Genomic DNA, 27,795 nt, shown 5'->3' with positions numbered 1-27,795 from the left:
TGCCCACTTGTAGCAGGTTAGAACCGACCCTGCAACCAGACATTCCAAAGCAGTGCTTCTCAAAAAATGTAACCTCAGCCGTCCATCTGAAAAGATATTGTGCCAGGGACCCCGGCAAGATAATTTTAGTGTTAACATTCATAATCATTCAAAGCTTTTCACAATTCAAGCTTTTTCAAAATATTTCTAAAATAGCCCATCTACAAGCTTAAAACGTTGTGATGTGATGCGTTGTGAACTTGCAACATCGGCTATTTTGGAATAACTGAAGACCGAAGTAGCCTACTATAAAATAGGATTAAAGTGGATTTTGATATTAATTATATTAAGTCATTTAGCTGAGGACACCTGTAGCCTATCTATAAGTGTAGTCAACAAACTTAGCCTATATTGTCTGTAGGCTATGCATTACATGCACTTATTTTACAACCATAAATCTTAACAAGCAAACAATGAGATCAATCTACTTAATAATAATAGGCCTACTACTACTACTAATAATAATGTTAAGGTCTAGCCTTAACATTATTGGTTTCCCCCATCATTGTTGTGCATATATAAGCTATATCCATGTAACCTATTTAGGCCTAGAATGTAGGCTATACTGTATCTCTATGACTATGGGCAGGGAAGGGAAGGGTTAACAAATGTGCCATAAGACGTGCTTGAAGGAGGAAAGGGAAAAAAACACAAGCAGTGAGGCTCTGTGCACACACAGCACAGAGTCACCAAAGGCAGCCCACACATGATCGCTGACATTACACATCAATAGGAAAATCATCTGATCGATCGATCGGTCATATCAGAATAAAAAGGAGGACCCAGACATGAAGCTAATCTCGGTCACCACCCCGACGAGAGGATACAAAAACACGCGTGGTTTGCGGTGGTTTCTGTTTGCTGCCGCTGCTTCTCAGTAGCGCGTCGGGTTTGGTCGGTCGATCGGTGTCGGTGCGCGCTTGTGTGTGTCTCTCGGGTGTTTTTGTGTGTGTGAAGACAACCGGGGGGGTAATTTACAACAACCGGGCAGCCAGCCAGGATCGCCACTCCACCAGGCCCCGGTCACCAGCAGCTTCCAGCGTTTTAATAACGACACACACAGTCACACACACCACTGTGAAATGACCAGGTGGTCCCAGTCGAGGGTCTTCATGCTCCCATCCATACCGTTGCTGCTGCTGCTGGTGCTGGGCTTTCTTCAGTTGATCTTCTGCACACATGTTGTACACGGTACGTTTTCCCCAAACAAAACACACACACACACACACACACACACACACACACACACTGCGGATTATTTATATGGAGGCGGGAGGACGCGTTATGGGCTTGAAACGATGAACTAAAAACGCTATTGTCGCTTCTTTATTTGACGTGTGTGTGCCTGACATAAGGTGTGTGTCTGTGCAGTGCACCTGTTCTTCGGTGGGTTTGGTCTGGACCTGGGTTATTCTTTTTGTTCAACCTTGGATTTGCTCAAATCCTTGACACACTACCTTACTCTGAGAGGATAAAGATGGTGTAACCATTTGGTTACATGTATCCTCTGAGTAATCAAATGTTTAACACTGATTATTTAACAGGTGCACCGTGCACGTGTGTGAATGAAATTGCTCAATCGAAGCTTAAAGAAATAGCTCCCTGTTATTTCGTTATGGAAGCTAATGGAAGGAGTGCGTTTCATTCACACACCCCGTTTAACGCCTCATGCGAGTTAAAAATTCACAGAATTCCTCAAACGAGGTGGAAATAATACTCCCGTTTGTGTTGCTGTTGCATTATAATAGTTTGTCTACATACACGGCAATGTATATATCTTTGTGTTTCATATCACTTGTGGTCACTTCATGTAATACTTTTTGATGTAGGCTATGTTATGTAGACAATTTGTTACACATTTCCAGTCCAGTGTATTAAGATGTAGCGTGTGTAGCCGAGAGATCTTGGTGTACCAGTCAAATTGAAAACACGCACGCGCTCACACTTGCACTAATTTTCTTTCTCGTGTGTCAGTCAGTCAGACTTATTCCCCAGTGGGCTTGATGGATCTGATTTATTAATTTATATATTCATGAAGTGTGGAGGCCGACAGAGAAGGGGGTGGGAAGGGTGGGGGTGTTGAAGGCCAGCTAGAAGTGTGTAGCTGTAGCTCTATTGATAATATGGAGCACTTTATTCAGTCCACGGTACAGCGCGTAGCAACACTGCAATCCCCATTGGATGAGAGGGAGAGGGAGGGAGGCAGAGAGATGCGGGCAGGAGGGATAAACGCCGTGTTGGGGGGGGGGGGGGGGGGATTAGCATCGGCAGGTGAGGTGATGCCAATAATTATGAACCAAGGTTAATGTCAATTGATGCTGATGCTGCTGTTGAACTGTGAGGCGTCCTTGCAAATGTGCAAAATAATTAGTTGGCTAATTTGAAGAGGGAGAGAGAAATGGCACAAGCTTCATTTTATTATTGTGCCTTTGTGGCTGACTGATTGTATAAAACATGAACAATGTAATAAAGAATAGCTCTACACGCTCACAATGCATTCGTGATGTGTAGTTGTGAGCTATCGGCTTGTAGATCGGCTATTTTCCTGCAGCAACTGCTGGCCTAATTAAAATGGAAGGCAATTTCCCTCAATGGTGACTGTGGCACTATTGGACCCAGTTCCTAAGCTGTGAGGAGAGAGAGGGAGACGGGGGTGGGTGCGCGCCGTCTTTCAAGCGGGAGGGGTGGTGTTGGATGGGGGGTGTGGGTGCGCTGGAGTCTTGCTGTCTTTAAGTGGGCGGGGTGGTGGGAGGAGGTTAGGCTCCATGACAAGTGCAAAGCATGGTGTCTGTCTCTGTTACTGGGGCAAATTGTATTACCACCATGACCTCCAATGTGACAATTCATACAAAGCCCAATGGCTTGCTATTTTAAGGCCCAAATGGCTTTACAGCAGTGGCGTGTGTTTGAATCCATGTTACTTTTGACGTTTTGTTCATTACATGTCTAATCTAAACAAAATGGTAATGTTATGTATCGGCTTTGTGACCTGCATTAGGCTGGGTGCAGGCTTTAGTTCCGACATACTATTGATCCGAAACCTCAATCCTAACCTAACCCTAACCACAAGCACGGTAGCAGCGCATGTCGGACCATCGCTTTTTCACATCGCATGTCCCCCTGCTTCGGATCTTCGGTGTGTCTGAAAAGCGTGCGCACCCCCATTAGGCTAGCCTAATGTTTCAACTAACAATGCGTCTCCCTCTCTTCTGCTGTCTGTCTCTATGCCATGATGTCTATGCATTGCTGTCTCCCTCTCATTCTCCCCATGCTGTCTATGCTGTGTCCGTCTGCTTTCCTACTGTCTCTCTCCTATGCCATCTCCCTCTCATCTTCCATATGATCCTGTCTCCTGGGCCCTTTCAGGTTTCCCTACTGTGTCTCTCCTCTCCTATGCTTTCTCCCTAATCTTACCTGCTGCGTTTCTTATGCTGTCTCCCTCTCAGCTTCCTTGCCATCTCCCTCTATCCCTAAGCATTCTTACTGTCTGTCCTACACCATCTCCCTCTCAGCTTTCCTAATATCGGTCTCTCCTGCAATGATCATCTCTCACCTTTCCCTGCCACCTGTCTTTCCTACGCTGTCTTTCAGAATATTCCTATTGTCTGTCCTACGCCATCTCCCTCTCAGCTTTCCTAATATCGGTCTCTCTTGCATTGACTACCTACCCTACCTACTTCTTGCCTTTTCCTGCTGTCTGTCTCCTGCACTCTCACTCAACTTCCCTGCGCTCTCTCTCTCTGTCTCAGCTGTTGTAGACTGTCCCTCTCAGCTTCCATCTGGTCACTGTCTCTTAGCTTTCCTACGGTCTGTATTGCCTGCCCTACACTGTCTCCCCCTCAGCTTTCCAATTTGTCTGTGGAGATAATACAAACCAAACCAATGCAAAAGACTGAATAGAATTGGTCAGCACTCCGCAGACTATTTTCTAAACTATTCTTTGGCTGCATTTATGTCATTAAGTAATGTTTGGTCATCTTGTCTGAATTCTCTAATAAAGACGCTTTCAGCAGTGGTTCCAAAATCCATTAGTACGTATATTGTAAAATCTCAGTGGGTCAAAACTCCAATAGTGGGTCATGAGAATCTCAACTGTACAGCACAATCCTCAGTTTAACTCGTGAGTTTAAATATTGATTACATTGTACATTGTTACACTCTTAACACTGAGGATGTTCTGTGTGCATGGTGGAGAGAAAGAACAGTGTTTGGAAGAGGAATATTGACGTTTGGGTCCCTGAAATCATGAGATCAATAGAAACTGTGTGCATAAGCACAAAAATCTGTTTAGAATTGCTACTATACATGCCTTTATACCCACTATTACCCAGCAAAATGGTACACGTCTATGTCCAGGCTTAATTTAACACTGATTTGAATGTGTTGCATAGATGTGGGCTGGGTCATCAGTAAATTAGACCATAGGTGTGAAATGATGACTGTGCTGTTTGCTTCAAAACGGCTTCCAAGTAAGCTTGTTGCACTTGCATTATTCTGCCTAATCAAATGTGATTGTTTTTCCATCAACAGATGACTAAGCACTTGCCATGTGCCTGAGGCTAGCTTACCATGTAGCTATAGTATGTACTATATAAACTCTGAGTGTTAATTTAAAGATCCATGCTTTTGGTACTTTTTCCATTTGTCTAGTGACTCTAGTCCATATAGTCCTTGGACCAAATCCACAATAGCTGCCTCTCTGAAACAGGGTAAATCTTAAACATCATAGAATCATGAGTGATACATCTTTGTATGGGTTCATGAGGATGTAGAAACCATTTAGACATTACTTTGAAGGAACTCAGTTCTCTGTTTAGCATTCAAAAACACATCCACATGTCCTATATCAGAAGCGTGGTACACAAAACTGCACATGGTTTGTAGAAATACACAATCTAGGCCTTGGTTTGGGAGAAAACCTCTGAGAGTCTGGTTACACTACACACATGTAGGATCTGACACTGTGAGTGACTTTGGTAGTCATGGAAATCTGAATGCACTGAGGTTATTGAAGAAAAACCTAGATTTTCAGGAGACATTCAAACAACTTGGCCAGCGTTTCTGTGCCAGGAGAAGGGAGGCTGATTCCAGTCAACTCCCACCATGTAGAGAATGTCTATTTCTCCATGCCCAATGTGCCAATACCAGACTTGAATATGGAGATGCTCTCTGCAGACTCACCCATCTGCACCAGATCCCATACAGAGTGGATGGACAACTGTTGATGGTGGACAGTTAGCAATTCAGTGGATGCGCACAGCCTGCACCAGTCCTTGAATGATAACATCATATTAAGTCATACTGTTTAACTTTATCAACATGATGAATGTGGTTTTCAACCACTTCTCTAAACACTATTTATAGAGTGTCTGGTCCTGACACTTCATGGTGCCAGAGTGATGCAGTCACTCTGAGGAAGTGCTTTGGAACTGGAAATGTTTTGCATTTTGTTGCTCAAGGAAATTGTAATTGTAAGGAAATGCATATGGTTTCTGACAATAAATTATTTTCCTGAATATTCTTCCCTCTCAGTCTGACCAGGTTTTATTTGTTCTGAGGTGATGCTGGGGAGACTAGTTTAGTTTTGAACTGACTTCTTGCTAGCACATGGTCACATTGCTTATTGCCTGTTATACACTTACATTTGGCTTGTAACATTGATTATGTTACAATCAATGTTGTAACATTGATTGTTACAATCAATGTTGTCGATGTCGGCAAGGGGACATGCCAAATTAAATGGGTTCAGATCTGAGCAAAGTTTCCAGAGGAGGCGCATCTGAAGCCTGTCCTAGGCGGGACTAGTCTCCGGACGTAAAAACAAACGGCCTACAAATTTGTGTACATATTTATGGGGGTGTTGACAAATTAATTCAGGTAGTCAGACTTTATTTCACCAATGTCAGTGTCTCTTTAAAAAAGTGTTTTAACAGGCATGCTGCATAGTAAGATCCTCAGTGTTACTTTAACTATGAAGAGTGTAAGTCTACAAATGGAATAAGGGTACATTTGGCAACCGGCAGGTTGCAGGCGACTGGTTGTGAGCTTGTAGACTAGAGCGTCTATTTTTGGTGTGCGGTACCGCCAACGAGAGCTACACTGCTGCAGTGCATGCACAACCCAAACGACTGAAGTTCTGAGACAGATAGGCGGCGGCCTATGTCACATATGTGTAAGTGTTGAGCTTAAGTTTTATGTTCATTCGAGGGACCGTCACAGCGTCATCTCTCTCTCTGTCTCAGACTCTGTCTCTGTCTCTGTCACTTCTAGGCAAGCAGGGACTTTTTCGATTCATTGAGCGCGTTCTGAAACAATGCTCCACACATCCCACACTCCCTTCTGGCTCCAAAACTATGGAACGCACTCCATATTGCAATCAGAGCGGCAGACCGTAGTATGAAAACTCTTCAGACATTTTAGCACATGCCGTAGCACTTGCCCTAGCCTTGACGACCTTACAAGCCGCAATCACACATAGTATTTTATGTAGACCTACTAGCACTAGTGTATATGCATAGTTTCATTATGTAGATATTCCACTTTTAGACAGATGTTAACTAGGTTCTTAGCTTGCGCATGATTCTTGATTACTATTTTTATGTATTTGATGTATTACCATGTGTTCCCACTTACTGTAAATCGCTCTGGATTAAGAGCATCTGCTAAATGGCGAAATCTTACTGTTCAATACAGTTGTGTGCTTCCAATTTTGTGTCATCAGCTTGTGAAAGGCCTTTTCCTGTTTCAGAATGACAATCCCCCAGTGCCCTCCCACGCTCCCTTGATACAGAAATGTTTTGTTGAAGTGTGAGGAAATGTGACCAGCCTGCACAGAGCCCTGACCATAAAGCAGTAGTTCCCCACCAAAATAATACTTATTTTTCTATATTCAGCTATTGGTGTAGATTTTTTTTCTTACACAAACATTAAATTCCCATTGACAATGAATGGAGAATTTTACGTCCGTGTCTGAGCAAATTAGCATAGTGTCTATTTTACGTCATGATGATGTACAATAAGAGTGCCCCTCACTTCACACAGGTGTGATTATTATTGGATGTGTGCACACCCTCAGGCGTCTTACTGGTAGAAAATAAGTCATTTTGGGGGTGAACTATAACCCCATCATGCACCTTTTGAAATGAACTGAAACGGTGGGTGTGAGCCAGATCTACTACTCACCAGTCACCCACCCGACCCAACATAAAGTGTTTGACTGATTTAATTGATCCTTTGTATATACTTAATTGTGAAATGAATAGCAGAAATAGCTGATCTACAAGCTTGTCTGGTGTTTTTATAATTTGTTTATTTGTCTTTTCTTTTTCACTTGCCGTAAGATATTAGTAGTGTCATGTGGCCCATAGGTCAACCCCCTACTTCTGTAGTGTGAGGTGGCTTGATGTACAAACATACCTCCCTGGACTTGATGCTATAGTCTGTCTCAGGGACATTGCCCAATCCTTGATGTTGAGTGCCAAGCAGGGTACCATTTTTATGTCTTTGGTATGATTTATTAGCCATGGATTGAATTGAACCATGACCTCTCAATCTCAGGGTGGACACACTTAACGACAAGACCACTGAGCCGTTTTTTGGAGTGGTGCAGCTGGGCAACTCCATTGCCCAGCAATGTGGGTCCCTGGCTGGGTTCCTGGTTGGGTCCGAGCACGGAAATAGCGTTTCTTTTCACCAACAAGTGTCACTGTTGCGCAGCCACGCACGCACGTACATAAAGCAGCACTCTGTTCAGACGGGTTCTTCTTTTTACAATGACATGCCCAATAGGGACACCAGGGTTGATGTGGTTAATGGTCTTGTGGGCAAATGCAAGCAAATCACAGGCATTGATATGGCGTTGATCCCCCTTTATGCTACGATAGAACAGTCTCCACTGTTCTGGGAAGGCTTTTCACTGGCTGGAACACTAATGCAGTTTTCTTCCATTCTGCCACAAGAGTGTTTGTGAGGTCAGGCACTTCATGTTGGGTGAATAGACCTGGCTCACATGTCATTCCAGAGGTGTTTGACAGGGTTAAGATCAGGGCTTTGTGTAGGCCAGTCAAGTCGATAAAACTATGGTACTGTACTCTTTTGAAAATGGTCAGCAGTAATGTCAAGTATATAGTGAGTCATAGTCAATGGACTGTATACCAAACTGTAGTATTATTGTACTGTTTGAGTATAGTTGCCCCAATCATGATCTTGTTTTAGCCTAAAGCCAAAACCACAGTAGAATCTGGTGTGGTTGACCTTAAAAAAAACGTTTTGCCCCAATCCGACCCTTTGGTGTGGTTTGGGCTTTAGATTTAGACTCTTTGAGTAGATGTATTTTATCGATTTTGACATTTTCAATCTACAAGAGTCTAAGTCCTCTTCCCCCTGTGGATGTTGAAGAGACACTCGCTGAGCCCCTGCAACTCTGAACATGTACAAATGTAAGGTGCTTACCCTGATGACCCAAATGTTAGATGCTGCCGGGGTGCTTGTTTTTGTGATGTCAAAATCGATAAACATAAATTAATGTTTATGTTTACACAAACCTCAAAGCTGGACGTAGCAGAGGCTAGTGCCCCTCAAAAACCACACCTGTGTGAAGTGAGGCTTACGCCTTTTATTGGTTTTTTTGAAGGGACAGACAGTAGGCTGACAGGAAACGGGAGTGAGATGGGGGAAGACATGCAGTAAAGGCCGTGTCGGGCTCGGGAGTCGAACCCGCGGCACACTGCGACTGGATTACCAGTCGGGTGCCCAGGCGGTTACATCACCGCCTGGGCGTGAGGGCCACTTTTATCATCATCCATCATCATACGTCACATTCCGTGCTCAACCAATCAAATCATCACAAATGTCATTCCGGCGAATCACAATTTGCGTCTTCACTTTTCTGTACTCACTTTTGTCTTCAATGTTTGTTGCATGAAAAGCTGGGCATAGGAGGGGCTAATGCATATTAATTTGGGCGTCCTTGACATGAAAATGTTTGAGAACCCCTGACTTGGCCCACTTGTCAATCCAAACCAGCCTTGACCTGCCTTATAGTCTCCAGAGGAAAGGTCATACATACACAATATCCTCTAGACGTGTAGTGGATATTAAACTCCAGACGAGTATGTGAATAAGACCAGTCGGGTCGCAGCTCCTTTGTGCATACGTAGCATAATTAAGTGAAGTATAATGTCAACCTAGAGGGAACTGGGCTATATTGGCTAAAGCCTAGGACAGTTTATTTGTTTAGGGGAAATCAATTTGTCTAATACCGCTTATAATGCTGAGCTCCATTATGTTTGCATTTCCATTAGTCTCTTGCTTGGTCTCCTGTAAATTCATACATCACACAAACCTGTTGACCTGTGCGTTATGAATTTATATAATCTTGACTTAAGGTCTCCACACACCGGGCGCGAATTCGGATTTTTAAGCGGCCTTTCTCCATCGGTTTTCCGAAAAACGTGGCCGGTGTGCAACCACCTTAACTGTATGAAGTGCTTCCCATTACTTGTTTCAAAAACAAACTGACATACAAACACAAAGTAAATGGTTATAATGCGATACAAACTGACAAAATATACATATTACACATACTCATCACTGGGATTCTATGACGTCAGTCATGTGTGCGTTTGGGGATCTCCATATTTTGGCAGATAAGTGACGCAGACAAACCGAAATTACATGGGTGAAATACTGGAGACTCACTCACTCTAACACACACTGGGCAAGTCTCCCTGTTGTCTAGTAATGACACACACACTGGGCAAGTCTCCCTGTTGCCTAGTAATAATACTAATGACAGCAATTCTGTCTGAGATCTCTACATATGGGCATAATCCACCTGCAGTCGTTTTTTATAATCTGCATATTATGTAATCTGCGCTGATGTCGTCGCTACTTATTTGGTCATACCACTGTCTGCTCCATGTTTCCACCTGGACTGGCAGTCACGCCATGCTGGAGCTTCCACCAAGGTCACCCACTCTTTTTAAGACTTTGTCACCTCCTTTATTCCTTCTACACCAAATTTGGTGGCAGCTCACAGGATAATAAACAAAGTGTACTCAAACATTTTCATGTCAAGGGATACATTTATATTGTCCGCAGACCCCCATTTGAAAATGATTTGTGCCAAGCACCCACATACACGTTTTGAGTAGTTAAAATGTTTAACAAATAATTTGCGAACGCAGTGAGCACTTACTATGAGTAAGACGCGCAAACGCGGGAAGCGAACGCAGCTCGTACATATTTGGGTTTTGGACGTATAGCTGCTTTGGGGACTCCTTATATGGTGCCCCTTTTGTGCCCATATATGGAGCTGAGTGGACCTGGCCCCTTTTGTGCCCATATATGGAGCTGAGTGATTGCTGATGCAACACACTCCATATTTGGATAGCGGGACAGACACACACACAGACAGACAGACAGACAGACAGACAGACATGATCTGCTAGGTCTCATTGCGAACGCAGTGAGCACTTACTACCAGTAAGACGCGCAAACGCGGGAAGCGAACGCAGCTGAGACCCTCCAGATCCTGTCTGTCTGTCTGTGTGTGTGTGTGTGTCTGTCCCGCTATCCAAATATGGAGTGTGTTGCATCAGCAATCACTCAGCTCCATATATGGGCACAAAAGGGGCCAGGTCCACTCAGCTCCATATATGGGCACAAAAGGGGCCAGGTCCACATATACAGTAACAGCGGGACAGACAGACAGACAGACAGACAGACAGACATGATCTGCAGGGTCTCAGCTGCGTTCGCTTCCCGCGTTTGCGCGTCTTACTGGTATGCATACTAAAACTGACTTTGATATATTAACTAATTCTGATTATTTTGGGGCTTGTTTTCGTAGACCTGTCTGCTTGTTTCTCTCGCAAAATCCGGCAACACTGGGTTAGCAACACGATAACTACAGCGTTATGCTACAAATTATGTTGCGTTTGTGTCACTTAGAAGTGAGTGTCTGTGTGGTGGTTTAATTAAATCAAGACTTGAGATTCACCCTCGGACATACACAGTAGTAGGCCACAGGATGGTGTACTCTTGTTATGTACACACTGAGGGTTTTTCTGCGTAGCTTCTAATCTAAACCGTAACACGCATCCAGTTTGTTTCTGTGAGTTGATCTCTCCTTCTGTCTCTTTCGTTTTGCTCTCTCTGTGTCCAGGCGCTACAACAGAATGTGAGCCCAATCAGTTTCAGTGTGGTAACGGTCGCTGTATTCCATCTGTGTGGCAGTGTGACCGAGATGAGGACTGTTCCGATGGCAGTGACGAGAGCTCGTGTGGTAAGGGGACTTCACTCACTCCTCCCACTCTCTATCTCTCTCTCTCTCTCTTCTCTCTCTATCTCTTGTGTATAATTTAGCATGCATAGCATGTCAAAACCTAATCCTTGCACAAAACCCTCACTCACTGACTGAGTCAGCTATTGCCCCACTGAGCATTTGTTGGGCTAGATGTCTAAAACTGAGTTATATTTGGTCTAAATGTGAATGTTCTTTTATTATGGATTAGACCTTGAAACAGCATTAGACCATTTCAACAGCTATATATAGACGGTCTATACTGTATATAGATGCTTAAACAGCAAATCAACATCTAAGCTGAGCCTAGACCGCTAAACCTGATTATTGCTCAGTGGGTTGTCTTTAGCACACGCATCCACACACGCAAGCATGGACGCACGTGCATGCATGCGCACTAGTCACTGTCCAACCCTGGTTAGATGGGCCCCAGTGGGTGTTTTCCCAGCATCCTTTAGAAAGGGGGAGAGAGGGGTCCAATCACTTGTGGCTCTCCTGTCTTCATCTTCTCTCCCTCATCTGTCTGTCATGATGACCCAGATAGATGTTGTACCAGGAAGGAGGGAAGATGCCAACGAGAATGGGGGGGGGGGGGGAGGGGGAGAGTGTGGTCTCTTGCGCTCTCAAGTGCGGGCCTCTGTGTTTAATTTTTAAAATGATAGTTCTGTTCTATTTCACCATACTATTCATTGATTGTTTTAGGGCGTATCAGAGTTTTACAAAGCCCCCTTAGCTCTTCTAAAATCCACACTAAACCACAGCATCAGCCTCTTCTGTGACTCATTGCTTTAATTTGTAACAGAGTGTACAAAATGTAACCAAATGGAGCATAAGGGACCCGTAAGGCTCACATGTCGCATTGCAAAGCGGTGTGAGCTTGTAGACCAGCTAGTTTCAGTTCTTTTTTATTTTTTGTCTAGATGCATTGATCAGATGTACTGTATTAACTGCATTTGTTGTTAATTTGTTGCAACTGCTAATGTTTCTGCATCTTTCTTTGTGGTGAAAATGGCTCTTTAAAATGAAATTCTCCCTCTCTTTATACCTCTTTCTCTCTTGACAGATAAGAACACGTGTGCGGATGTAGACTTTGTTTGTCGTAATGGTCAGTGTGTTCCCAAGCGGTGGCAGTGTGATGGCGAACCCGACTGTGAAGACGGTTCTGACGAGAGCACGGACATCTGCCGTGAGTAGAACACTGGTTTGCACTGAGCTTTTCTCAGGTTAAAGGGCAAAAGGGCACATTGGTTTGAAAAGGATGCATTAAGATTCTACAAAATGTCAAGGATCCCCAAAAAAATTATTTGGCCGTAGACCACATCACAAATTATTTTGTTCCAGGGACCAGATCAAAGATTTGAGTTAAATAAGTTTAATTTATTTTTAATAAAATATCTACAAGCTCATTGCGCCAATTTGTGCAACTATGCTGTGAGCTTGTAAATCTGTAATTTTTGAATAGCCAAATAAATCTAAAATGACACAGACGTTTTCCCGGTTTTAATGGGTTAAGGATGTAAAGGCTTTGTCAAGAATCATACAAACTCAATAGGCCTGGCATGTAGGGTGACAGTGTTTGGGGGAGGGGAGCCTGTCATGGAGGGTGATATTTGTCACAGCAGGTACTCCTAAGGGCTGGGGGGCAGCACCTGTCGGCAGGGAGTGTAGGGCTGGATGTCCTCCTGGTAAGGCCTCCTCACTGGCAGGTGAGCCAAGTACGATACAGCGGCAGTGAACACATAAATATGTGTGGGGAGGAATTAATTGGCACAACTACTAAATTGCGGAGAAAATGTGGTTAAATAGATCTAAAGGGAACTATATTATATTCCACCTACAAACTCTCTCCCTCAGCATTTCTATGGTCTTTCTCTCCAACACTGTCTCCCTCTCAGCTTTCCTTATGTCTGTACTGTCAATCCTACATGGTTTCCCTCTCAGCATTCACTCTGACTCTGTCTCTCCAACACTGTCTCACTCTAAGCATTCATACAGTCTGTCTTACCTACACTGTCTCCCTCTCTGCTTTCCTACTGTCAGTCTCTCCCACGCCATTTCCCGCTCAGTTTTCCTATGGTCCCTCTCCTACGCTTCCTTCTGGGTTAATACAAGTGGAATAAAGCCATAGCGCCACGTCCGGTTAAACACTGCCCCTTAGCTGTGATTCAGTCCCAGTATAGCCTGCAGTGATTTATCGCTTTCATGAAAAGGTCACCAAACATGGTGACATGAAAATCATAGAGGCAATGAAATTATTTTTGTTTTACGGCATGGCTCTGTATGAGGCCTACTGTACAGTAAGTACTGTACCTCTTGGGGGTGGGCATTTGGACTAGTTTTGCAAAGGTGTAACCTTTGGAATGTGGGTGGTTGGCCATCTATGGCGTCATATCAATACATTCAATTGCATTATGTGTGATTGTGTGGGCAGTTCTGGGCCATAAAACATGTGGGCCTTTTATTATAACATGCATTAGGTCTACGTCTCATTCCGTACGGCTATTTTTGAGGGGTGCTAGTCCCTCCAATGCATGGCTTTTTAAGATTAAGTCATGTGGCATGAGTGCTCTAAACATACTTTAAAAAGTCCAAGTCTATGGACTTTTTTTAGACTATTTGGCAGTTCTGAGTTCCTGAAAGATTCTCATGGCTCTCTAACCATATTGCCGAATGAATTCAGCAATACGGTTAGAGGGCAGTGAGAATCTTTCAGGAACTGAAGCTCACACTCATTCCTCAAAAGACCTCTGACCTTTAGATCTCCCGATGAGAAAATTGTTAAGATTTGCTTGATCCACTTTTCGGCCTTTATTTGGGCCACGTCAAAGAATTACTCCCATTTCAAATCGCATTTCCATTCATGCAAATGGAGTCTGGACTACAGCGTTGACATTTGGCTGAGAACGCCTTGTGATGTATGAATGTGATGTGATTTTCTTTTTGGCCTTTACCCCGTATTATATCTGCTTGCAGCTATATTTTTGGTTAATTTCAATCGGGCTGAAACCATGCCCAAATATGGAGTCATAGCGTCAATAGATGACAGATGTATTTCTGGCTACATGAAGTCTGAGATCCATGAAGTCAAGCCCTTAGATCTTATGTGGCGTTAACATACATTTCATCAGAATATTTTCTGCCATATAAAGTAGACCCTGACTGCCTGCACACCTTTGATGCTGTTTTGGAATATTTTAACTGACACCAGTCATCAAATGTTCCATTTAATGTGTTTAATGGCGTTTGCTTAATTTTGTCTGCATAAATGAGGACTCTTAAATGCTAACACATTACTGCAATTGGAATAAAGCCAAAGATTGAAAATAATTCCCAGGGGTCCTGTCACTAGTCAATGCGTAGACCTAAACTGCAACACAAAGTCGATTCACAAGACAAAACGGAAGTGACTTCAAAAGGCAGCAACAAAAACCTTAAAAAAAAGAAAAGCACTCCTTTCAGATGCCTGACAGCCGAGGTGCGTACAAAGTGGTATTTGATGACGTTAGATCTTGTTAGTGCTGACTCTTTTCAAGCAAACATCACAAGTACCCGGTCCCTAACCATTATGTTCAGGCCTTCAGAAACATTGGAGGGGTGGGGGTTGTTTCCTAAGGCAAGTCGGCCTGTCAACTAATGATGGTAGTTTAAAAGGAAGCCTACCACATAATTAACAAGGTGGCATTCATGATTAAGGAGATGATTATTCACAAGGTGGCCTTCACGCTTAAGGAGATATGATGTGCATTTATCTTCAGTTCAGTTGTGATTTTATTTTGTTACATCTTAAAGGACAACTTTAGTTTTTTTCAAGCAAGGTTCATGTTTTAGGTTGTTATTAGAGAAAATAAAAGATTTTTTCATTTGCTGCTTTCTTTCGTTTTAGGGATTTTATCTATTTTTTTATAGAGATTTTTTATTATTATTTACTATAGTCCTACTAGACTACAAGAAATTACATCTGGCCACAAAAGATCACAGGATCTACTGAATGCGAAGGTAGCCTACTGGGGTAAGCGAGTTTTTATTTCCCTAGGATGGCTGTGGATTTCGAGAAATTTTGGAGCGCTGTGATTGGTTGTCAGTGGAGTAGGAAGCGCTGGGCTGTGTTTTGGACCGCACACAAGTGTTTATGCCTGCTAGTACTCTATGACTAGTACTAACCCTATCTCTAACTCTAACTCTAACTTAAACATAACCGCAAGCAGGGGAGCAACGCATCCCTCACCAACCTTAATCCAGTCTTTTTAATGCACCCCTCACCAACCTTAATGCTGTCTTTTTAATGCACCCCTCACCAAACTTAATCCAAAAACTATTAAAACGTCTGCGGTTGTAAAAACGGTGGCGGCAGTTAGGGCGGGAACGAGCGAAGCATGTATTACAAGTCAGCGTAGTAGTCCACTAGGCTAGCGATGGGGTTTGTGTTTATATTAGAAGGTGAGCTTCCGCCCGCGTGGGTGTCGCTTTCCTTGACTACTAGTAGCCGGCGTGGTAAAACGAGCACTCCTTTCCTGAGCTATCCTAGGAATAAAAAACTTGCTGGGGGCAAGCCACACTGTGTGTCATAGGCTCAATATCAGTTTGACACATTCAGTAGATCCCGTGATCTTTTGTGTCCAGATGTAATTTCTTGGGGTCTAGTAGGACTATAGTAAATAATAAAAAAAGAAATCGCTATAACATTTTGTAAAGAAATACATATTTAGCCCTATGCTCGAATGCCCCCGCCCCCCTGTCAAAAACGCCTAAAATCCCTAAGACGAAAGAAAGCAGCAAATGAAGAAAGAAATTACACTTTTACTTTCTCTAATAACGTGTGTGTGTGTGTGTGTGTGTGTGTGTGTGTGTGTGTGTGTGTGTGTGTGTGTGTGTGTGTGTGTGTGTGTGTGTGTGTGTGTGTGTGTGTGTGTGTGTGTGTGTGTGTGTGTGTGTGTGTGTGTGTGTGTGTGTGTGTGTGTGTGTGTGTGTGTGTGTGTGTGTGTGTGTGTGTGTGTGTGTGTGTGTGTGTGTGTGTGTGTGTGTGTGTGTGTGTGTGTGTGTGTGTGTGTGTGTGTGTGTGTGTGTGTGTGTGTGTGGTCTTTTTTTTAGCCCAAGTCAAAGGAAGGATGCTCTTTTGAAACTTAACCACATTGTCTGCGTAATTAAGTTTATTTGTTGATGTGGATTCTGCTGTCATGTCTCCATACTTGGAATTGTGTACTTTAGTTTACAACCTCTTCAAATAATGTGACCAAATGCAGCAACCAGATGGTCATTGCACATTTTAGTTGTAATTTGTTTTGGAAAATAGAGTCGGCGCTACAAAATTAGGCACCACTTGCTTAGTTGTTTTTGTCATTTATAGAATGATTGTTTCAGTAAATGAGAAGTCTTGAAAAATTGGGTTTCAACATTTTGAAACCGATTTTAACACGTTCTTGTTTAATATTATCCATTATTTTCACCAATTTCAGTTATCTTATAGGCAAATACTTTTGAGATTTACCGGTACAAGTCCATGATCCAAAATAAGTTGTGAACCACTGATCTACTGGGTGACACGATTCAGAAGACCTGAGACAAGATTTTACAAAATGGCTTCTAAAATCATGACCGTTTTCTGAAAATTCCTGTTTCTATATCAAACTATTTCATGTCAAGGAGCCCATACATAGGAGGCTATGTTTCACCAGTTTTACAGGCGTCAGTCAGTCAACCCCCCGCCACCCTTGGCCCTCTCTCTCTCGCTGCCTTGCTCTCTCCCACAATGTTAAGTGACACCTATTTCCTGTTAATAACCTGGGTAAAATGTGCGGCATTGGGAGGTAAAGGGGAGACACTTTATTGTGAAGGGACGACAGGATGAGGAGAGGTGTTGTTGGTGCGTAATTATCGAGAGTAATGCGCGATATTGAACAGTCAAAACATACCTGTATCAACAGAATGATTATATTTGGGGGCCTCATATTTGGTCTTGAAACAGGCCTCCAGATTCCCTGAAGGAGCCCCAGGCCACAATTATAATTCGCCACCGACCCCCATCTGAAAAAGTTATTCCAGAGACTCCCCAGAAGCAATCATATGAGTGAAAAGAAATTTGCACACATTTTTACGATCTTTCAAAAATAGCAGGAGCTCATACTCAGTGCTGCACTATGAGCTTGTTGATCTGCTATTTTTCTGCTATTTTGCTGAAGTTTAAAATAATGGTTAAAGTGGTTAAAAGCTATGTGGTTCAAAGCTATGAAGTGACACTGATGCGTCCTCAGGTCTAAATGTGTTAATACCTTTTTTGTTTTCATATTTCAGTAGTTATGGGAAATACAAATCTTTTTAAGATGTTGAACCTTCTTGACTTAATTACTAAATCCCAGATACCACGGCCACACTGCTTTGCATTGATGTAAATGTGGTTATAAAATTAAATGACAGTTCACAGATGTAACGCGGCTGGTGTCAGCTGTCTGAGTAACTGAATCACAGAGCAAAGAACAAGTCTGTTCTCTCTTGTTCTCTCGTGGCTTGGGTTATAAATTTGCCTTTTAGAATGGTGTCTGCTGTGTCGTCTTTCCATGCCTATGTGATAAAGGCTTATGATACACTGTAAATATCTTTAGTGTTCATTTGTCCATTTGTAACTCTTGAGAGTGTACAATGGACCCTTTATGGGTCCATTTTGTTTATTCTATTCTATACACTACACTACACTACACTACTTGTTACAAATTGAGTCTGTATAGTGCTGTGCATAACTGTAAGCAGGTTTACAGCAGGTGGCATAATGTTTTCTGGTAAGTTTTCCCATAGCTTTGTTCGATGGGCTCGGCAGTAGATTTGAACCGCGTATGAAGGTGTGATATGCATTTAAAATAAACTGCTACAAGTAGTTGCATAATGTTATGCTCTAACTAAACCAGTTGGTTGTCGGCTGCTTTCACACACTGTGAAACCATTATGTTGACTGTTAAATCAGAACCCAGTGTATTTGAAAACACAACCTTGCTCTGGTAAACGGGAGAGAAGTAAAGGCATGTCAAAAAGGCATAAAAGAAAATCCAGGTCCCAGGCTCTCGAGGTGGATTTTATAAGTAAGCCTTTTATTATATTTGGGCTAGAGACATTAAAATACACTAACGCATGTCTGCTTCTGTGTCTTTAGGGTGTAGTGAAGAAGGCATTTTATTTGACTGCCTCGAACCTGGATTTCATATGCCTTTTTTGGCATAATTTGTCCTCACTGAATATTATTCCCTTCCATGGTGGTTTAACCCATTTTAGGCCTGACGTCGGAATTTCTAAAATGTCTTCTAAATCCTGACAGTTTTATGTCAGGATTTGTGCCACATTTTCACGATTCTTTTCAAAAATGGCAGACCTACAAGCTCGTAGCGCGCCACTCGGTGGCGCGCTATGAGCTTGTAGGTCTGCTATTTTTCAATATAAATTATAACATGTTTAAAACACCAAAAGGGGTTCCCGGTTTTTTTTTCTTGTTCTGGTAATGTAATTTGCCTGTGTGTGTGTGTATATAACTGTAGTATATACTATGGCCCACTTTCAGATTCTGCCCCACTTGTTGTGAAACCCTGCAGTGAATTCAAATTATTTAAATGAATGATTTACATCTACATAATGCTGTATTTTAAATGAATGGCGGACATGCAGTACTTGTTTGCGTTCAGTGCCTGTTCCTGGCTGCAGCGGGTTCAAGATCTAAATGCAACAGCTGTGCCGATGGAGGACGTGGCACTGAACCAGCACTGTTTACACACGCACGCGCGCACAGGCATTACACTGGCTCTGACCAGAACGGAATGCTCACAAGGTTGTCCTCTTTTACCGCCACTCACGCACGCACGCACACACGCACACACGCACACACACTCACACACACACACACACACACACACACACACACACACACACACACACACACGTTCTTCACATACTGTAGACAAGTCAAGAATATTATTAAACGCGTATGCGCACACATATTCATGCACTGCACATACAAACGCACATACAAACGCACACGTGTGGATGCATCGATACCACTGCTGTGATTGGCCAGTAGTCGCTGTGACAGTCCTCGTATTTGCAACTATGCCTAAACCTAACCTCAGTAAAAAAAAAAAAAAAGCATAAACCTAACCCTAACATCAGTAAAACTAGGACAGACACGGGTAAGGTGGATCTATCCCATAACATTGGACACGTGTGCGCACACATTAATGCACATGCACACAAACGTGTGTGTGTGTCTCACAAGACCTAAGTGGTTTGCATGCAGTTAATTGTTTGCCGTGTGTGTGTGTGTGTGTGTGTGTGTGTGTGGGGGGGGGGGGGGGGCGTGTGTGTGTGTTATCTTAAATATGTGGCATGTCAGCTTAGGAACACATTGTGCTTACAGAAATGCATGTAGTACGTGCATGTACTTTATATAGATGGAACTTGTGTCAAGTTCCATCAAGTTCCATGTTACTATATTGGTGTACAGTACAGTAGGTACAATCTGCATCAGTGTGTGTACGTGATGCCAGTCAGCTTGGATCCAGTGTTTACGTGCGGGCATTTCTCTGTAGTGCATACACTTTGGGTTGGTGGTGGTCGTCTGCGGTTAACCGTAGCTTGTGCATCGGTTATGCACAATGCAACTTCGTGGCTTCTTTCTAGCTGGCAAAATCTGTGGACCAAGTAGAGTGTCTGATCCTAGGGTTCGACTTCTTTCGAACTTTTGATTAGAATGAATGAATGATAACCTAGTGCTGTCTCCGTTGTGCATCTGTCCCCCTATTTTATTTATTTATTTTACGTGTTTGTCTGTGACAACCTCTCGGCCGTTTGCGTTCGCTTCCGACGTGCTTTTGTTAGTTCAATCACTGTTTTGTTGTGTAGCTCCAGTTAGCTCACAACATTAGCCACTTTTGGGTTAACACTTCCTCGTTGTAGCCAAGGACGGGACGCGAAGACCGTAAGGGCGCCGCCATGTTGCTCACATGGTGCTCCATTGAAGGAAAGAAACATGCGCAATGGGCTATATGCAGCCAACACTTCCTCGTTCAGCTTCCTTGGTCTCAACTGCACATTGGAGCACCATGTGAGCAACATGGCGGCGCCCTTACGGTCTTCGCGTCCCGTCCTCTTTAGACAGTCCTTGGTTGTAGCTTTGAGAAGGAAGAGAAGTGGTCACGTGACTGGGCTGCGCCATGACACTTTCATGGACACTTTCATGGGAGCCAAACTCGCACCGGCAGTGCAATGAATACATGGCAGTGAATGGAGCCGGCTGGACCAGCTCATAACAAACATTATTTCTAATCACTTACTTTTCAATGTGCACAGTATATAATTTTATCTGAGGATCTAAACAGCAGCAGGTATCGTTTCTGGCTCCGGACAGGAAACAGTGGGAAGTCTCGCGATACACGTTGGTACGTTCAGAAAGGTACTTTGTGCTCTTTAGATACCATACCTCTATAAATATTACACAGTGTACACATCGAAAAGCAACACAGCAGACAATAATGTGTTGCATGTCTTCTGTTATTTTCCAGAAGTGATTACTTTACAAAAAGGTCTGTCATTCATAAATAATGTTTGTTCACGAGCTGTTCACTGAGCTCTCATTGACTCCAGTGTATTCTGCCAAACTTCCGGGTAGTTTGGCTCCCATGAAAGCGTCCATGAAAGTGTCATGGCGCAGCCCAGTCACGTGACCACTTCTCTTCCTTCTCAAAGCTTCCTTGGTTGTAGCCTTGGTCGTTGTTGCAGCCTTTCAGGGCTTGTATTGGGAGGCACTCCCATTGGCTTAGGCGGCGTTTCAGAATATGGGTTCAGACTCGGGGCAGCCAATCAAAAGTGTCTGGTAGCCTAAAGACAAGCCAGCAGAACAGGGCAGCTTGAATAGTGTGTGGGGGTGGGGGTGGGGGGGGTCAGTCTACTGTTGCTACTGTAATCTTGCTATCACTGTCTTGTTTGACCAGCTGTTACACATAGCTTGGCAGCACAGCATAGTGTGCATTTTGTGTTGGCATTTGGCTGCAAGTCTGTTACTGTCTATTAAACGAAGGGTAAGTGAGGTTAAAATGTGTTAAATAGCTCTATATTGTGATGGTACTCATTGCTATAGAGTGTTTGCTAGTGAGACAGAGAGACTCATGTTACTGAACAGTGTTTATTTTGTTGAAGTCTCAGCCCAAATTCAAAGGGAAGAGTACACAGAGCAATCTGCTGTTTCCTTTGAATCCACCCACATCCACATCCACCCAATGTGGATGTGCCCGTTTGGTCCACTCAGCTCTCTCTTCCGGTGGGGCGCTCATGTTTTCTTTTGGTCCACCCTCAGCCCTCTCTTCCGGTGGGGCGCTCATGTTTTCTTTTGGTCCACCCTCAGCCCTCTCTTCCGGTGGGGCGCTCATGTTTTCTTTTGGTCCACCCTCAGCCCTCTCTTCCGGTGGGGCGCTCATGTTTTCTTTTGGTCCACCCTCAGCCCTCTCTTCCGGTGGGGCGCTCTTGTTTTCTTTTGGTCCACCCTCAGCCCTCTCTTCCGGTGGGGCGCTCATGTTTTCTTTTGGTCCACCCTCAGCCCTCTCTTCCGGTGGGGCGCTCATGTTTTCTTTTGGTCCACCCTCAGCCCTCTCTTCCGGTGGGGCGCTCATGTTTTCTTTTGGTCCACCCTCAGCCCTCTCTTCCGGTGGGGCGCTCATGTTTTCTTTTGGTCCACCCTCAGCCCTCTCTTCCGGTGGGGCGCTCATGTTTTCTTTTGGTCCACCCTCAGCCCTCTCTTCCGGTGGGGCGCTCATGTTTTCTTTTGGTCCACCCTCAGCCCTCTCTTCCGGTGGGGCGCTCATGTTTTCTTTTGGTCCACCCTCAGCCCTCTCTTCCGGTGGGGCGCTCATGTTTTCTTTTGGTCCACCCTCAGCCCTCTCTTCCGGTGGGGCGCTCATGTTTTCTTTCCACTAATCCCCAATGTTTACACGCCCCTGCCGACAGATTCAGTAGCAAAGCTCGGAATCTGTTGAGAAATTAGTATATTAATAGCAACATTTGTACAAGCTTCAGATACGGACGGGGTGCAAAAGGCCTGGAGGAGACGATAATGGATAGATGCAGATGCAGCCGTAGAGACCTGAACAGTAGAGAACTAAGATGGAGGGATGACGGGGGAGAACGAGACTACAGAAACGCTAATCTCAATTACATCAGGTTTAATTGGACATGCTTCCATCATTAGGGTTCAGCTGCAACTTAATTGATCTATTTAATGCATCACATTAGTTTAATCACAGATCGAATGTTGCTGTGCTGTGCTGTTGTTCTCGGGTCGTTGTTCTTACAGAAACATTGAATCATTACATCTGTGTTCCATTTAGCCGCTCTTGTAAGGTCTTTAATCTGTGTCTGATTAAGTGCCTGATTCTGCACGCTGATTGTTTTTACCAGTGAATCGCCAACCCCCCTTTTTTTAACAACCCCCAGTTTGGTGTATTAATTCACGGACCGCCATTTGATAGGATTTTTTAAATCTCTGGTACCCCAATGTACATTGTAAAATTCTCCATTAGATTGTCATATAGCGCCGATGAAGGTCCCATGACCGAAACATTTGGATTTTTGGAAATCCATGCCCCAACCGGCTATGCAATAGGTCCGCTGTTCCAACCATCTGTCTGTGTCCCTTTTTTCCTATGCCCAAATATGGAGTGGTATGTCAGGCATTCCCAAATATGGAGTGTTGATGTCGGAACAGGCCAGCTCCATATGGACCCTGGGCAGGGGCCCTGTCCAGAGCCCGGGCAGAGGCCTTTTTTGGCGGTTCTGGACAACTGTGGGTCCGACCGACTCGACACTGGGCACTGCACTCCCTGTGAGGGTGTGGAACGCGTGTGTTGAATTTGAGGGTGCGCGAACGGTTCTTGACTTGCGTGCATTTCAGCGTACTACTATACACATACGTACGTCCAGACAGAGACGTGGTGCATTTATTCATAGATGGATGTTGAAATTAAAGAAAACATTATTGATGAAGAGGGGTCCCATCGAAACAAGCAGACTTCAAGCACACTAAGCAAAGATTAAGATGTAACCACCCCCAACAAACAAACAAACAAAAAACTGTAAAATGGGGGTTGGCAAAAGGGCCTTCTGTGTGGAGTTTGCATGTTCTTCCCGTAGGTACCCTCACAAAAACATGCAGTAATCCTGGTCTCTAAACTACCTCCCCCTGGCCAGTCGGAGCACCCGATGGAGGAGAAAGGAACTGGTTGGAATAACGTGTTCCTTCCACGCGCTACGTCCGGCTGGGGAAACTCTCCCCTGTCAGGTGAAAAGAAGCAGCTTGGACTCCTCATACATAGAAGGAAGCATGAGTCAGTCCGCTGCCCCCCCAGGTTGGCAGAGGAAGTGTAGCACCCAGGATTACATTAGATAATTGACACTGGGTGAAAAAAATATAAAGATCTGACGACAACAGTTGTCTTCTTCAGGGTGTGGCCATCTTCTTATCAACCATTTAGCTAGGGACTCCCTGGACCACCCCTTCTTGACAACCCCTGGGGTTCCCAGGCCCCATGTTGAGAACCATTGGTTTATACCTGAGGTTCCCAGGCCCCATGTTGAGAACCATTGGTTTATACCTGGGGTTCCCAGGCCCCATGTTGAGAACCATTGGTTTATACCTGGGGTTCCCAGGCCCCATGTCGAGAACCATTGGTTTATACCTGGGGTTCCCAGGCCCCATGTTGAGAACCATTGGTTTATACCTGGGGTTCCCAGGCCCCATGTTGAGAACCATTGGTTTATACCTGGGGTTCCCAGGCCCCATGTTGAGAACCATTGGTTTATACCTGGGGTTCCCAGGCCCCATGTTGAGAACCATTGGTTTATACCTGGGGTTCCCAGGCCCCATGTTGAAAACCATTGGTTTATACCCGACTCAGTCATTCTTAAACCAGTGGCTGCAGGGGCCAGAGGAACGGACGGGGAGGCGGGACGTGCACGGCCAACTGGTATTAGAATGACTGAGTCGCGGTTTATACAGTGGTGTGCTGTGCGGTGACTTTTGCCTCTTGTTGGTTTATTGTATGATTTGCACTGCCAAGCATTCGATTTCAAAAGCCTGAATCCAGTCTCCCTAGAATCCAGTCACCCTAGAATCCAGTCACCGAGATCAGTTAACACAGGTAGGGAACCTTCCCTAAAACATCCGGGACAACACTCCACACGTCCCAGACTCTTCTCCCTTCGGACTCCCAAACTGTGGAACGAACTCCACATTGCAATTTGAACTGCAGACTCACTCCCAATCTTCCGACCTTGCAGGCTTATGCAAAGGCTAAAATGTTATTTAGATTGCATGTAGACAGATGCCAGGTCATTTGTAGACCTGGCATCGGTGTGTGTATAGTTCCAATGTACAGATTATAGATTTTATTATACTCATACTGTTTACAGTAGACTAATGATGGTTTATTGGTTTACAGTACCTATGATCTTCGTGTTTCCCCTGCTTCCTGTAAATCTCTCTGGATAAAGCTAAATGCCTAAAATGTAGTTCCTTTTTTTTGTAGGGCAATTCTAACATATCAAGGCATACAATGCTTATTAGCCAGGCATCATTTTAATGAAACATCGCAAAAGTAGCGATGGTGTGTGTCTGTGTGAAAAGAAGAAAATGTTTTCTCTTGATATCTGTGCTGTCCTATCTGCACTGGCTCCCAGTCCATGATCTCTGTGCTGTCCTATCTGCACTGGCTCCCAGTCCATGATCTCTGTGCTGTCCTATCTGCACTGGCTCCCAGTCCATGATCTCTGTGCTGTCCTATCTGCACTGGCTCCCAGTCCATGATCTGGGACCCCTTTTCCACCGGTTGGTTCCCAATGGGAACCGGTTCAGTTCTTTTTGGTTGCCAGAATGCAGATCCGACTATAACAGCAAATTGGCAGGCTGCAGGATTTTGATGTCTCTGCTCTGATCTGAGATGCTGACTCACTAGACTCTTTTAAAACCATAGAGGAGCTTGGCTACAGTGTAGAGTAGCATCTTGCTTTATCTGTATGCACATCTTGTATTCCTTATTTTATTAATGTTTATGTGATGTATTCAATCTTTTACCGAATTGAGTGCGTGATACATGCTTTCTGACTCACATTTTGGGGCTCTCTATAAACTTGACGTGCACATAGTAATATTAGTAACTAGGCAATTCATTATTTGTGAAACAGACTTAATTTTGTGTTGGATTCAAGCATGGATCAAAATATTTACAGTATGCTTTATTTTACCTAGCAATGTCTAAATGTAATGTTAGCAAATGGGCAGTGGTGTCATGCTCGTTACACGGGTACCCAAAATGACGTGCATGTGCAGGTACGGTACGGCACGGTACGGTGCACGCTAGAACACCTACCCCTAGATTCAAGAGAAGACTCACCAAGTAGCCTACCCAGATCCAGTGGTTACTTGCAAACCAATACGATCCACTGCTTTAAGTGCCGGCAATCTGCCCCTCTAGACCAGAAATCCCACAGGCTGGGCCAGGCTAACCGTATGATGGCTACTTGCGCAGGCGTGTGTATACTTTGATTACTATAATTGTGAGAGCCAACTGTCCCCACAAGTATGGTTGATTTTGAGAAATGGACATTGAGGACAATATTGTCCTGGTCATTGGACAAATTATGGGTTTAAAAATATTTTGGTGAATTTGGTTTACAATGAAAAACATTCAGATAGTTAGTTTCAGGCGTTTTAACTGATTTACATATGTATCTGTGTCGCACAACAGAAATAGCATATGAATGCAGTGTGAGCTTGCAGATCTGCTCATTTCGGTGCACATCCAAGTATAACTGCAGCTTTAGGGTAAGCTTTAAAATGGCATAAAATGTTGATGTCCTCATGTATGTGTGTGTGGGTGGGTGGGTGTGTGTGTGTGTGTGTGTGTGTGTAGACATGCGTACGTGTCGTGTGAATGAGTTTAGTTGTGGTGTGGGCTCCACCCAGTGCATCCCTGTCTTCTGGAAGTGTGATGGAGAGCGGGACTGTGACAACGGAGATGATGAGTTTAACTGTGGTGAGTACATACAACACATTCGTGCGCACACACACACACACACACACACACACACACACACACACACACACACACACACACACACACACACACACACACTCTTCCTCACTGTCTTTTCAGCTCTCACGCTCACGTTGTGAGCTTGTAGATAGGCTATTTTCACTATTTTCCTTATTTGTTTTATAATGAACGATTTTGGGCATACAAGGTTTCCACACCCACCTGCAACGATATACATCAGCTGTTTCTCTCAATGTAGCCGTCTAACACTTGGTCACTGTCTGCCGGAAAGCTCTTATCTCTATATTTCAACTTTCTTTTGGTGAATTAATATCCTACAAATACTGAAAATGGCAGATCATAGATCGGCTATTTTTGTACTTTTTACTGGATTTAATGAAGCTCACATCAAATGAAGCGTCTTGGACATACAGTACAAGGATTACACCCGACAGCAACGACTTACATGTACATGTATGTATGTACACAATGCTGTACATGCTCACAAACACGGATGCAGTTCACTCACTCACTCAACTCTGAGAGTGTACAAATGTAACTAAATCAACCCGCAATGTTTATTTGTTCACTGAAAATGGATAAATGAACAGTGAGGGTTTCACTGTATATACTGTAGCCCTCTTTAGAAACCATCTACAGCAGATAAAAGGAAAACTATTTTTTATCAAACCTCCATACTGTATTCCTGCCAGTTACCGTAAATGCGTTAATTTCGAAGGGTGAATTATACGTTCTGATCTTATATCACCCACATTTCCATGCCCTTTCCATGCCCTACACACACACACACACACACACACACACACACACACACACACACACACACACACACACATCAAAACAACTGCTTACAAAGCTTATGAAGTTAGCCAGTACCATGTTTTCCCAATGCAATTTTAAGGAAGCAGTACTAGGCTTTTTTATTTAAGCCTGATTCATTGTTGTTTCATCCCTATCTAAAAATGTTACGTGCCTATACATTTATCATCTGCAGCTAGGTTCTGATACCTTTACTTTTTGGAAACGATACTGCAAAATGGGTTTTGCCACTGTTTTTGGATGGCTTAACCCACGTTCTACCGATGCAGGGATATCCTGACACGAACCTCTTCCCGGAGATAAAGCGTAGATATGAGGTTCCAAACAGAGCTAGGGTTCAAGTGGTTAAATAACATGCCATCTACATTTTTGTCTCCACCGGAGTTCAAATCTCACGCAAATCGGTCCGCATGATCTCTATAGTCATGTGTTCAAGACGGATCTGTCCGATATATCATTTTCCATCCTAATTGGCTAACATTGGCTTTCAACGTTTGCAGGATTGGCCCGTTTTGAACAAAAAGCCTCAAATCAACCAATTGCCATCCAAGGCAAGAA

The 27,795-nt window shown here is 43.8% G+C and overlaps 1 protein-coding gene across 2 annotated transcripts in view; it reads left to right on the top strand.

Moving 5' to 3' along the window:
• Positions 1-737: 737 nt before the first annotated feature.
• Positions 738-27,795, top strand: part of vldlr (very low density lipoprotein receptor) — a 55,884-nt gene continuing 28,826 nt past the window's right edge. For both annotated transcript variants that reach the window (XM_080755334.1, XM_080755333.1), the window contains exons 1-4: positions 738-1,230; positions 11,207-11,326; positions 12,408-12,530; positions 26,275-26,397. In XM_080755334.1, coding sequence (XP_080611460.1) covers positions 1,122-1,230; positions 11,207-11,326; positions 12,408-12,530; positions 26,275-26,397 — 475 coding nt within the window. In that variant the 5' untranslated portion in view covers positions 738-1,121. The remainder of the gene's footprint in view (positions 1,231-11,206; positions 11,327-12,407; positions 12,531-26,274; positions 26,398-27,795) is intronic.

This window comes from Protomyctophum bolini (assembly GCF_963924005.1).
Source record: "Protomyctophum bolini genome assembly, chromosome: 22".
In the NCBI taxonomy this organism is placed as follows: domain Eukaryota; kingdom Metazoa; phylum Chordata; class Actinopteri; order Myctophiformes; family Myctophidae; genus Protomyctophum; species Protomyctophum bolini.
The sequence above is the reverse complement of the archived record's forward strand: the minus strand, read 5'-3'. Positions and strand labels throughout refer to the sequence as shown.